This window comes from Trichoplusia ni, chromosome 16, assembly GCF_003590095.1.
Source record: "Trichoplusia ni isolate ovarian cell line Hi5 chromosome 16, tn1, whole genome shotgun sequence".
NCBI lineage: Eukaryota > Metazoa > Arthropoda > Insecta > Lepidoptera > Noctuidae > Trichoplusia > Trichoplusia ni.
The window spans coordinates 2894681-2908432 of NC_039493.1; the positions used below are offsets into that span (position 1 = coordinate 2894681).

Here is a 13752-nt window from a genome sequence, read left to right on the forward strand (position 1 = left end):
TTCGTTTTTATGGGTTTTAGTAATTATTTAATAGTAATTGCTAACAGCGAACTACCCTCATTACCTCCACCTGCATCAGTAGGCCTTCTTTCTGGAACGATTCACGAGCCGCGCGCTTTGCACGCTTAAGGCGGAATCGGACAAGCGTTTTTTTTTAAACGGCCGCTGACGTATACGAAAAAAATATACCAGACTTGCAACTGGAGCTGTAAGATCTATTACTTAGCAAAAGGCCCGCATATAAACGCTAGTCTGATCCAGCCTTACCTGTGACTCGCTAGGTCCGCGGCGCGGCTCCGGCTGCTTCTAGAGTTGCGCTGCGCATCGCTCGCCTGCCGCTTGTCTTTATAACTCACCCACACAAACTGACACTCTTTACTATTCATATAACTCTTTCCGAAAACACCAAAGTAACTTGAAATTAATAAACCTCGTTGTATAAGTACTGCTCATTTGTCAATAGAAGTTTCAAACTCATTTAGTCGGCTATTTTTATGTATAAGAACATTAAGAACGTATTCTCATCACTTTATGTCCAGGCAGTGCGCGGCGCAACTCTTGTTAGAACAATATTTGTACTCGTTCGTGAATCGATTTTATGAATAAAAATCATATGTATTAAGAACAAAAAGCATTCGCAACATTTCACAATAATTCGAAAGCAATACAAGAAAATAATAAATTTCTTGCCATCGTAATGATAAGCAATTTTAGAATAACTCTGTATTCGTGACCAGAGATCGCGAGGCTTGAGGAGGCCTGAATACTTCCTAATAGGGATTTTCATATACGGTGCGAAGAATCCATACATCAAATGGTACAAACGTTACTTGTTGCTTATGTGATAGATTTTTTGTTTATTAAAACTTGGTTCGTGTGTAGCCTTGCAATGTCTGGTCGCTTGGGTGCGGGTGTAGGTGTTGCGGGTGGTGGAGACTGCAGCTTGTGTGTATGTCCGGTGTGTGATGGCCGCTCCTCCGCAGGTGTTCTTTGACCTCATGCGCGAGATCCGGTCGCGCAAGTCCGACGACAGCCGCGCGACCAACGGCGACGTCAAGAGGAAAAAGACGAAGAAACTCAAGTGCGCGATACTGTAGGCACACACACACGCACGCGCCGCATCCACACACACTCGCGTGGAGCCACTGGCGCCCGAGCGAGCCCGAGCCCGCCCGAGCGTGTCCGAGCGTGTCCGAGCCCGCCCGAGCGCGCCCGACAGCAGCCGAAGGCGCACGAGCGCGGCCCGCCGGCGCTGCCCGGCCGCGGGTTGACGCGCCTCGCTTGTCTCGTTCAGTGATATTTGTCTCAACCTGCTGTGTGGGTGCCACTACATACCCGACTGTGTGTGATAACTGAAATGCACTACATAGGAAATCAGATTTAATTCGTGTTGTAATTGAATGCAAAGTTAAATCTATAATAATATTGGTAACAAATAATAATTACTTATTTGTATAAATGACAAATAAATATTTATAATGAATTAATTGATACACATTGACATTCCAGTTATCACAAACTCGTCCACTACTCAAAAACAATATTGTAAATTCGTTTAATGTATTTTGAACGTTGCGACGTTTTATTTTAAGGTCGACAGTCGCGTCTCAAGTATCACTAGCACGATACACATGTACTAGGTGTAAGCAGGCTATTGTAAATTTTAATATATTTCGCCCACTTTGGTGCTTGCATTTATTGAATACTGTTTGTAATTATTTCGCGGTCGATTTTTTAGATATAAAAAAATACAATAGTAATTTAAATTTAGTGTTTGAAATCTTCTTAGCTGTTCCGAGCTCTGTGTAAAAAGTCTAATTCTAATTTTTCATGTGGTCAACACGAGTTGACTTTACTTAATTTATTAAAAAGTAACCTATTAGATGCTCCAAACAAATCCTGCTAACGTCTAGTTGACCCGACTCCATTACAAACAGAATTACATAAGTTTTTATGAATAATTATTGTTGTATCAAAGCTTAGTGCTTTCGCGTTAATTTGTACGTGTATTCAGGTTGAGGCCGCCTCCCCGGACTGAAGGCGGTCAGTAATACACTGACTATATCGGTAGGATGCTGTTCATACTCAACACTGAGGGCACCTCGACGTGAGGTCACCAATTATTTTTGCACACATACATCCCACCTAGTTAGTCATGCAAAGATATTACGAAAGTACCGTCAACATCCAAATAAGTACCCAAAATAAACAAACAATTACAACTATATTCCTGTAAAAATTGTAGATCCATAAATGTTAGAGTAAGTTGAAAGAAATGAGAATTATTTTTCTATGAACCCTCTTTAGATGTTGGCCGTACACAATCTCGTTTGATATGAACAATGTTCCACTAACACTCGAACACGCATGGACGGTAGCATAAGTTTTGTATTTATTTTCTATGTAGTAAGTGCTAAATGTATTGTGTAATGCGTTGAAGGGGATACTGTGTTGTTTGTTTGCCGAAATAGTATTTTACAATTATTTGAGAAAGACTGCAATGTACGTGCTAGTCAAATGTCTCAGAATGTGAATCAAAATCTCAAAAAATGAATCTCTTGGTACATTTAGTAAGATAAATTTCAAGTAACCAATTACTCGATAATCGTACAAATAACGTTTCACTAACACGACTTCACTATTCAGGAAATTTTAATTTACATAAAGATGCAACAAAAGCTCAATACATATTATAGGTATAATTGATAATTCCGCCATAAATACTATTTCTGTGAACATTAGGATTGTGATGTCTGCACTGAATGTACTCGTATAAGTGTCGCTTCACGGAGTAGCCGAATAATGTCATGTCTTGTATGTAAATGTGTCGCTTTTGGACCGCCACGAGCCGCTCTCAGACAGTAACAAAAACTATAAAAAGTAATTGGCAACCCCAGCCATCCAGTGTTACAGCTAAGAAATGATAATTTGTTATAATATGGTAAAGTGGCGATCGAAAAGTTAGAATGAGAATATAATTATTGTAATACTAAGTTTTGTATGCAACAAAGTCTGATATTTTTAAATCTTCACGATTTACTTTTTTATATTTCGCGCTAACGCCTCTCTGGGCTATGTGCCCCTCACTTTTGATGTAGCAGACGTTCCTTTCTACTACTTAAATAGTTCATGATTGTGAGGCAATGTGAGGGTATAATGATCCGCAGTAATGCCAGGCAGGCGAGCAGCCGCCACCCCCGAGTGGTTAGTTTCGTTTGTGTCAAGGGTTAGGCTTGTGCCACACGTATGTAAGTGTACACGAGCGTAAGGTCGCCACCGACGACTTGATATTACATTATAATGCCATTATTATATATTTTGTCCACATAGTGCAGCAAGCACGTGTAGCGATAACATGTTTAGCATAATATACTGTTATTCGGGGTCAGATGTGTATATCTTTAGATGGCCCCTAACTGCCAAGACGAAGTAACTTTATAGGTCCATTCGCAAAAACCTAGAAACCCTTGAATATTAGGAGTCTTTGATTCCCTTTCCCACTCACAAACAACAGACCGCGTCGATAGCAGCTGTCGAGCAGCAGGCTTACACTTTTATAATAATTGTGTTCCACAGCGGCTATCGACAGATGGCGTTGTTTTAATCTTATATTCCTATGTGTACTTGTAATTTTCTATAGGCTAGTTATTTTAGTTCACAAATGTATGGATTATGTACCTACGTGTATGTATGTATATCGAAGTCACAGGAACAAACGATTGATATAAAGCAGGAAATATACAGATTTGCAAAATGACGTGTATTATTTACATTTTACACTGACTGCGTTTGCGTTATGCTACAAATAGATCTATGATATTTTTCACCTATTCAATTGCAGCTTTCAATCTTTAAAGATAACGGTGAGTATAATCACCCTTTCAATACAAGACATCTATCTATAATAGTTGTCCTAAGAATACTTCATATATATTAGTTTAGATAGAGATTAGTTTCAAGACAGGTCCTTGGGTGGGGAAATAACTTATAGAAGTGTCTAGATCTTCTAAACAAATAAGCAGTCAAACTTGTAAGTTAGGAACGATAACAACACATTGCACGAAAATAACAGAACTTTAACATTACGACAGCGCGGATAAGTTTCCTGGTGAGTATTCAAATAATCATGCACTTCGAAGTAATTATAAAGCATGTACAATGATTTTTTTTAGATTAATTTAGTCAAGGAAATTATTAAAATTACCTTTTTTTCTACTTTGCATAACTATCTCTAACTTCTTCAAACATAACTTCATGCCTGAAGAGTTTTAGAGATGAATACGTGTTGTTGTGTGTAGGCGTTCCTGACGCTGATCCGGCAGATGTCGCGGCTAAAGAAAGGCTTGGCGGCGGAGGTGGAGGACGAGGAGGTCAAAAGGCGCGGGAACTGCTGCATCATCTGCTAGCTGACTACTGCTGGGCTAAGTGGGCGTGGACGAGGGCGTGGCGCAGGTGCTGGGCCGGATGGTAGTGGGCATACTTCGCCAGCACGAATTATCAAAACAGGAGGCTTTGCACTATGCCTTCTTACATATACATATTAAAATAAGTTTAAGATGGTCTGGGTGTGTAACACTCGCATTGCAGAGCAAGCTGCGCCCGTAACGAAACTGCACTGTCATCTATCAGCATATTCAATTGTTTTATACTGTCAGAAATCTCGGGAACTTTATTTTTTTTGGTGTTAATGTGTTTTATGTACTGTAAAATAACATTCCTTAATCATTGAAAGTTAGACAAGGTAATCTTATATACTTCTATAACACTAATTTGTATATATTTATGTAGTACGTAGATTATATACTTGCGCATTTATAATGAAGTACCGTGACATTCCTAACAAATATTAACCAGTATTGAAGACTAGTGTTAAGTTATAATACGTGTTTTTCTCTGCTCTTTACAAAAAAATAAATAAAACAATTGTGATAAATAGTGTGTAACATTTTTCTTCCTTCACACTGGCGTTGTCTAGCGTAAGCGTGTAATGTAAACGTGTAAAACGACGCATAGGGCCGAGAAACGCAAGTATGAAAAAGCACTTTAACAAAATTGTAGAAAGTGAGGTTATGTGACTGTTAGTCGCCAAAACAAGGTATTTTTTGCCGAAATGTAAAGATATTGAATGCCTGCTCAAAGTAATAAATAACCTGCTTGTGCCAATAATACAGTCTGAAACAGTTACCTTAATGTGTATTATTACGGTAGTGCAGTCACTACCGTAATAATGACAAAGGTACCGCTATAACCTCCTGAAGTAATACTATCACACTTATATGAGTCGCCGCGCTACGCCATGGTGCGTTGTCACGACTTCACAACTGCCGTAACTATATTTTAAGAGGTGCCAGTTTGCTCTCACGAACTTCATAGATGCAAATTCGCGCCCAAAACTAGTATTATATAATATTTAAACGCTAGTGCTAATCGTCCAACAGACTGTATCAGCCAAATACCGCTATCCCTAGAAACTATTGTTAAGGACCTTTCTGTAAATAACTACTATTATAATAAAACAATTATGTAATATTACTGCGTTTTTATTTCTTACAAAAATAGCTCTTATAAAATGTACTCTTAACTCAGTCTATGAATACAATTTAAAACTTATACCTATAGTATGTTACTTAAAATAAATCTATATACAAAATTACATTCATATTAAACGGGAAAAAAATACATTTAACATCTGAATACACAAGCCATATTATGATTTGATCAAGGCTTGAGTTACATTTTTCTCGACGGACACGAAAAGCATAGTAAAATTCTACATATTTATATATTGTTGCCCTTTGGACTTTTCCAAGCCACATAAATCAGTTCGAAAAATATAACAATCAATTATTTATCCCTACCAACAAATTCTTGTGCAAATAATTTAAAATTACGTTTGTCTAATGTACACTCATATAAAAGGTAAAGTAAAGTATTTTTAGCAACGATTTCAGGTATTTAAACATTAGCTTACAAGGCAAGTCATAGTAATTAAGTGATGTCTTTATAGATAAAAGACTAGATGCGACTAGGCGTATCTTTACTTAAAGAGCGAATGTATGGAAATTGGTAATTCTCTTGCAAGCTTCAAGGCGGTAGATCCAGCTAAGCAGCTGTACAGTTCTGTTGTGATGTTGCAGTGTAGCAGGTCAGGCGAGCTGGCAGTGGTGTCCGCAGCCAGCGGGACACAGCTGGTGCTTGTCCATCCAGGCGCGCATGTGTTGCAGGTGGCCGCCGTGCGAGCAGCCCTGGCACCAGGCGTACAGGCCGCGGACTACCTGCACGACACAGGCACCAATATTACATTATATACAGCAATGACGGCAAGATCGGATCGAATTTGACTGCACGGATAGCCGAGAGGTTGAGGTCACCACGCCAGCACTGCGCGCCTCGTGTCGCGGGTTTGGGTTGTGGGGTTGTTCTGAATTTGGGTGTCATTGTGCATGTGAGTTGTATGTTTGTAAACTCCCGCGACTCAAGGGTTGAATTGATTACTGCGGGAGTCGTTTTAAAAAAGAATAAGAATATTATAAGTAAGGTGACCTGGTGGCAGACGGCGCACAGGTCGGGCAGATGGCGCAGCTGCGGCTGGCAGGAGTCGCAGGCGGCGTGCGGCCGCGTGCGGCGTCCGCAGCGCCCGCAGCACACCGCCACGCTCGTGGACTGCTGCGACATCACCCACACGCTGTTCAGCCACGCGCACCGCACTACCTGCACACACCGGGGAACATACCACTCACTCATAGAGTAAGTATCATAAGACAAACATACAGAATGATTTAATTGGCCGCTCAAAGTAATAACAAATATTCGACTATAATTTAGTTAAATGTTAACACTTGACGGGACTGCTTACAGGATTGCAATTTATGCAGGTTTCAATATTTATTATATATTATACTATTTTTAAGAACATCCATCAAGTACAAATATAATTAATGCAGAGTTTATTTTCTATAAACTCTGCATTATTAATACTAACAGAGTCAAAAGCCTTACTTAAACCAAAACATAGGTTATATTAAATAAACTTACCTCCGTAGCCACATTCCAGAGCTTGTTTCTCTGCAATAGCTCGATGTATCCTAGCAGCCAATGTTCTTGCAGGCTCTCCTCAATGTATGGGAACAGGTCGCTCCTAAAATGAAAACATTACATATTCTGTAGATTTGTGTCTTCGGGGTAAAAAAGGTCGAAGGACGAAAGTTATATTCTGGGGCTGGTGTAACCGGTGGCTAGTGGAGTATGCTAGGCTACCGGTAGTCCTGCAGCACGAGCATGACGACGGCGGCGGTCTGCACGTCGCCCAGCTGCGCGTGCAGGCGCAGCGCGGCCGCCAGCAGCGGCGCCACGTCCAGCTGCGCGCGCGCACAGCCGCCCACGCGCACCGCCAGCCCGCCCTCGCCCGCCCCGGACTCGCCTTCGTCCATCTACAACAGTGGTTCCCAAACTTATTTTGTCGACTGCCTACTTTAAGTATAAATATTTTTTTAGCGCCCCCATTTTTCACCTATTTATTTAAAAACCACTATAACGTCAAATTAAATTATTTAATTATTATGACCTATGTATGCATTAAAGGAGAGTTCTAAACGAAACTTTTACTATAACCCGCAAATTGAAACCTGAGCGCAGTAGGTAACATACAATCACAACGCCCCCATTTTCTTTTTGGGTCTCTTAACGCCCCCCATGAGACCTGCAGCGCCTACAAGGAGGCGTTATCGCCCACTTTGGAAAAGACTGATCTATAACAATAATTCCTCAGCAAACTCGTTCTGATTTTTTATCGCAAATGATTTTTTGCCAGAAGCCAGTTGTCATCATAGATTTTTAATATCATGTTGTTTGACACAACACACTTCCCTTATCTTTTGCACGCATTTGTATCCGCTCTTTCGCCGCAATACGATTTCATATCGTTCACACTAATTCCATGCTATTTTACTGCAAGTAAGCATGATGACAGTTAACTAACCTGCAGATGCGTGTACCCGGCGTGGTCGAGGTTGGGCGGCGCGGTGCAGGCGGAGCCGCTGGAGCCGCTCCCGGGGGACGAGCTGCCGCCCGGCGAGCCCCCGCCCCCGCCCCCGCCGCCCCCCGCGCCCGGGCCCGCCCCGCCGCCGCGCACTGATGCTGCGGACAGCAAGAATTTATATCGAGGTAATAGTATTATGGAATTTGCAAGTAAAGTAAGACGTGAAAATATTGTCAAATTGTCGTAGGTGCTTCATACTGCAAGAAAATCACGTTACTAACGTACGTAATAGAACGTAAAAAAGGAAAAGACACCAACCGTGCAGGTCCTTGTCATCGTGTCGCTGGTGGTGCGGCGAGGCGTGGTGTGGGGCTGGCGGTGGTGGTGGGGCGCTGCGCAGCGGGAAGGCCTCCTCGGGCAGCGTCCAGTCCGCCGCCTCCGTGTCCACGTAGTGCGCGGACGCGGCCGACACCCAGCCCGCCGCCTCCGACACTACTAACACACAACATTCACTAACTAACTTATAAGGCTTAATTGATTAATGACGGACCTAACCTTTTATTGGTTAGAACCTTCTCAAGACATGCGTTTGTGTGTTAAACATATTATGTTCTATGTGTAGGTGTTATTTTTCTGTGTAATATGTATATGTTTAATATAAAGTTCATCAGTTGTCTATGTACGTGTTCACGCTTACCTTCAGTTCTAATGATTTTAGCCTGCTTGGTGGGTGGTATGTATATGCTGAGCGTCGGTTTGCCCAGCACGCCGCTGTTGTGGAACTGTGTCTCCGCCCAGTCTTCCACTTCTTCTAACGGTTCCTCTTCTACCGCGCTGTTTATCGAAAAGTTATGTTTGTTAATGGAATGGATCATCTTTTGTAAGCTCCAAGTTTGTAGCTAGAGTAGCCTACCTGCTGGGGTAGGGGTGCGTGTAGGGCGGCGCGGGCGGCGGGTCGGGGCGCGGCGTGTCGGGCGGGGGCGCGGGCGGGGCGCGGCCGGGCGCGGCGCGGGCCCGCACGTGCGCCCGCACCACGCCCCACACGTGCGCCACGAGCGCGCGCCCCGCCGCGCGCGCCACGCCCGCGTTGTGCTCGGCCAGCGCGCCCGCGCCCGCGCCCCGCATGCGGTACAGCCGCGCGCACTCCACCAGCGCGCCCTCGGCCGCGCCCCCGCCCGCGCCCCCGCCCGCCCCCGACGTGAACCGGCTCAGAGTGGACGACGCGCCGCCGGGGAAAGCGCGCTCCAGCGCCGCCTGAGCCGTCGGCGATAACGAACCTGCAGTCGGTTGCTTGCGACTGTAAAAACACGAAAGTTAAACTGTCGCCGCAAAAAATCTGCGGATAACCACGCCGACCTACTTTAAAATTGCAAATAACATTTCTTCACAAAGAAACAAGAAACATGCGAATTTTGATATGGCAACACTCACCCCAAGCCCGGCACATGCCTATCGGGATGCGCGGGCGCAGCGGGCAGGGCGGGCAGGGGCCGCTCGGGGGCCGCGTGCGCTATCTCCCCGCGCGCGGACACGCACACGCCGTGCGGGTTCGCCCACAACACCGGGTGCGCCGCCTCACTGAACCGGTGACGATATAGACTGCAGTCCTGAATTAACAGGCCCAAACAGTTAATTCCGTAGCCAACAACTGCTTGTCAACAACTAAACGAGGGACTAAGTTATGGATCTACATCGAAGAGGATTTTTTCGTCGAAAAAAATGCAATATTTTAAGTGCTTGTAGGTAGGAACTGTTTAAATTTATCCTCATTTTGATAATATTGCTACTATTGTCTACTCACCCTACTAGTAGACAAGAAGGAGTGTGGCTCGGCCAGCCAGGCGATGGCGGTGGTGACGTCACGATGCTCCGCGAAGGTGGCGAGCGGCACGTGGGGCCGCCGCACGTCCCACACGTGGACCGCGCAGTCCAGCACCAGCGCGCACGACGCCACCTGGTGCCTAATAATAAGAAATTTGGAAATATTATTTTGGAACGGTTACGTCTTTATGTGTAGACAATATTGAGAAATCACTGATTTATAGCATCAAATCTATACTCTATACTAATATATAAAGCTGAAGAGTTTGTTTGTTTGAACGCGCTAATCTCAGGAACTAATGGTTCAAATTGAAAAAATCTTTTTGTGTTCAATAGACCATTAATCGAGGAAGGTTTTAGGCTATATAACATCACGCTGCAACTAATTTGAGCGAAGATACGATGGAAAATGTGGCAAAAACGGGGAAAAATATTAATCTTCGAGGGCTTTCGTTCAAAAATTCCTAACTTATATCTTCTAACCACGCGAACGAAGTCGCGGGCAACAGCTAGTAAGAATATAAACGTTTTCTCATTCTGAAATTGCGATACAGCTTTTGCTTTGCCATGGATTATAATAGGGAAGAACATTAAATCAATTTAAATAGGTACTAACTTTTTTTGTGGCCTCCACTTGACGTGTCCGACGGATGCTATCGTGTATATCGTGTGCTCCAGATTAGGCTTGCCGTATATGTCCCACACCTAGAAACCACACCATACCTTTAGTATTTAAATAAAAATGCTGCTTTTACATTTTTTATATCATTTACATTGAACTTTTGCACCCACCCATATTGAAATGAAATGAAATCATTTATTCTGTAAGTAGGATATATCATCACTTTTACACATGTCTTCTTGTTTTTTAGAACGCTGGGAGTCGTCATAGCGATAAAAGAAAGGGATTTACAGAGAGGCAAAAACCGAAGTTGCAGCTGCAGTTTTAATATTTATGGGTTCAAGGAAGTTAGTAATAACCCAGTCAATAGAACGCAGAAGTAAAATACAGACAGACATCTATTTATTAATAAATTTTTTTCGATAATATTGTCGCGACAAAGATAAGGGAACACAATTGTCTAGTCTAGTCGCTCCATGTGTTGAGGTCACGACCTGCTGCGTTGTTAAATCCCCAAGTGTGAGGAAAATTATTTAATCGGGTATTTTGACCTTGGCTGCCCTCGCGACCACATTCAATGCTTTTGATAAATGTCCGGGTTTCACTTGTTAAATCAAATTTTGTAATACATTAAATCTCATAAAAATATTTATCGAAGCATGATTCAAACGAGAGAAATCAACAAGGATTGATAGAAAAACAACGATTTTTGATAACGATACAGTACAGTGTCCATGAAAATATAATAGTTCCTACATCAAACCAACCAACTAATTAAACAATTATAAATTTATTGTCATCAACTCAATTTGTATTGTGTCTGATCTAAAAATATCTATGCGTGACCAACTGCAAAGTTATCAAGTGACCCAAATATTTATCGACTAGACGCAGATAATGCAAATACTCATGACCCGGCGTTTCGAATTCGTATAAATTAACATGCCAAATATATGCATTAATGAATAATTACTGTGTATTGCGATCCGTTATTATCGGTTTTAAATCTTACGAATACTTACGAGTTCTTTATATTATGCATTAAAAAGGAAGATTTTTATATTTTATACCTAATACTCAAAAAATATCAGGACATTGTAATATTTACAACATGCAAATAATTATCAAACAAAATTTAATTTTTCATTTGAAAATAAATTTAGATTGATAACAGTCAGGTTAAGGCTTAAGTAAGTCAAAATTCTATCCTACATATTTCCTAAAAGACCTTGATTTTACGTTATGGAACAGAGAAATGGACACACTCGCTTGCATTCATTCTTGATGCAGTCTTAGGTGAAACCTATTGAACCAGTACAGAAGTATACCTTGATAGTTTTATCCCTAGAAGCTGTAGCCAGCCAGGGCATCTCGGGGTGCCAGTCGCAGGCGAACACGGGCCCCGAGTGCGCCGTGAACTGCATGAGGCAGCGCTCGTGGCGGCGCACGTCCCACAGCTGCACGTTGCCGTTCTCCGACACGGCCGCGAACGTGTTGTTCTGGTGCGGGCTGAACTGCACGTCGCGGATCGACTCCGTGTTGCTGTGGGAACATAAAACTAGTTTAAAGATTGATGTAACGTAGACAAGGCGCCAGCGTTCAGCATGTTAAAACTTTATCTGTTTCCAGCATTAGCTCATTGCTTGCTATGTACATGGATGAGCATAATTATTTTATTCTTATTTATACAATCAACACTTCCCACTGCAATGCAACTGGCTATGCTAATATCGTGTAATTACTGTAACAATATGGCTTAGCAAATTGTAAAGTAAATTAGTAGAAGTAAGGACTAATTTACTTTACAATTTATTTAATTTCTGTAAATCACATAACATCAACAATATAGATTAGTCTGACCTAATAAAAGTCCTGGCCACTTCCTTCATGCGGAGGTCAAAGCATTTCATCATGCCATCCTGAGAGCCGGAGATGAGGAGAGCTGGCTCTGTCAGGTGGAAGCTCACCTGGATAGAACAAATTATTTACAATGTCAAGACATGATGAGGACATAATGAAATATATTTTTACCATAATCAGTGACAAATAACATTTTACCATTTTGTTACTAAATCTTAACAAGAGGTCAGTGTGCTTAATTTTTATCATGTTCACAAGAAAATTAAACATTGATAAGAATAACATCTTTTTACTTTTCCTAGAGGTATTTATGAAAATCTATAATAAGTTATCATATGGTCACCCTTCTATCTTCATTGCCCTTATCGCAATTATTTTGTTTGGGGTAAGTGCAGGGTGTCTTCTTCTTCCATACCTTTCTATCTGACATCTAGCACTTTTTATGGTGATGATATACTTGTTTCTACTTGTGGCAAATATCTATAGTCATTATTTTTTGGAAATCAAAAAGTTTAGGGTTGGTTAAGTTTGTATTGAAATGTGGTGTTATTTATTTCTATATGGGGTACCTTATTGACAGTCCTCTTGTGGTCTGAAAACACATGTTCCTGTTTGGAGCGTCCGGAACGGCCCAGGTTCCACACAACCACTGCCCCATTTGTAGCTGCGGTTGCTAAAGTATTTTCTACAAGGCAAAATTACATTTGTTGTTGAGTCTATCAAAACATGCAGAAGTATTTGCTTTCTATTCAACTGAAATAAATGTACACACCTTCAATAGTACTCCAGGCCACATCAATTGAAGAAAAATTAAGATTAAGATTTTTCCCAACTCTTAAATTGCAGACTTCAGAAAATTCATTTTCACCAATAGAAAACACTTTAAATACTGAAAGAAAACATACGTCAATCATACACGGGAAAGTTTAATATAGCTTGATTATACTACAAATATTATATATTATTTTTAGTTACCATTACGACCGGCTATGACAACCTGCGAGCAGTCCTTATTTAACGCCAAGGCGTTTGCCGGTCCTTCTTGCGAAACGCAAATTGTATTTGATGGAATCATTGTTAATATTTAAATTAACATTAAAACAATATTTTCTCACGGAACTATTTTCGTCACATGATAAATATTATACGTGAACACTTTACTGTAGCCCTAATTCAATTGAATGTATGACTGTGGTCAAAATTAGATAACTACTTCAACACATAATTTAACACAATAAAATAATTATCAGAATACAAATTGCCAGTTTGTTTTGATTTAGAGGTTGCTCCTTTTGTCAATGTCATTGTCAATTGATTTGACAAATTAAAGGAACGGCGCGTTTTACGCACTATTTGCGCAAGAACAGGAAAAAGTAATTTCTTCACCAGGTTGTACAAAAATCTGGATAGGTTTAACATAAGTTTCTATGCAAAAAACGGAGTTTCAAGAACGTTAGAAATACGTTTGTGT

General features: G+C 41.5%; 2 protein-coding genes across 5 annotated transcripts in view; one reads left to right on the forward strand and one right to left on the reverse strand.

Annotated features, from left to right (window-relative positions):
• LOC113502208 (ras-related protein Ral-a) overlaps positions 1 to 5527 on the forward strand; it is a 20993-nt gene extending 15466 nt beyond the window's left edge. For 3 of the 4 annotated variants that reach the window (XM_026883663.1, XM_026883660.1, XM_026883662.1), the window contains exon 5: positions 984 to 3754. In XM_026883663.1, the coding sequence (XP_026739464.1) occupies positions 984 to 1097 (114 nt within the window). In that variant the 3' untranslated portion in view covers positions 1098 to 3754. Of the gene's footprint in view, positions 1 to 983; positions 3755 to 4298 lie in introns of those variants that run through there. The other variant, XM_026883661.1, reaches the window with a different exon arrangement.
• LOC113502209 (GATOR complex protein WDR24) lies at positions 5525 to 13596 on the reverse strand. The gene is made up of 16 exons (XM_026883664.1): positions 13257 to 13596; positions 13054 to 13170; positions 12851 to 12966; positions 12282 to 12388; positions 11750 to 11963; positions 10416 to 10504; positions 9780 to 9939; positions 9410 to 9585; positions 8892 to 9275; positions 8676 to 8812; positions 8297 to 8473; positions 7979 to 8136; positions 7258 to 7430; positions 7036 to 7138; positions 6544 to 6711; positions 5525 to 6275 (listed from the first exon to the last, which is right to left on the reverse strand). Exons 1-16 carry the CDS (start codon positions 13354 to 13356, stop codon positions 6147 to 6149), a joined length of 2508 nt encoding a protein of 835 aa, XP_026739465.1. The 5' UTR covers positions 13357 to 13596; the 3' UTR covers positions 5525 to 6146.
• Between the last annotated feature and the right edge of the window lie 156 nt (positions 13597 to 13752).

Coding starts and splice junctions, on each gene's coding strand:
- LOC113502209 (XM_026883664.1), bottom strand. CDS start 13,356: ATGATTCCATCAAATACAATTTGCGTTTCGCAAGAAGGACCGGCAAAC. Junction 9,940..10,415: donor AAGTGGAGGCCACAAAAAAA/GTTAGTACCTAT, acceptor TCTTATTATTAG/GCACCAGGTGGCGTCGTGCG. Junction 8,137..8,296: donor CGATGACAAGGACCTGCACG/GTTGGTGTCTTT, acceptor TGCTGTCCGCAG/CATCAGTGCGCGGCGGCGGG.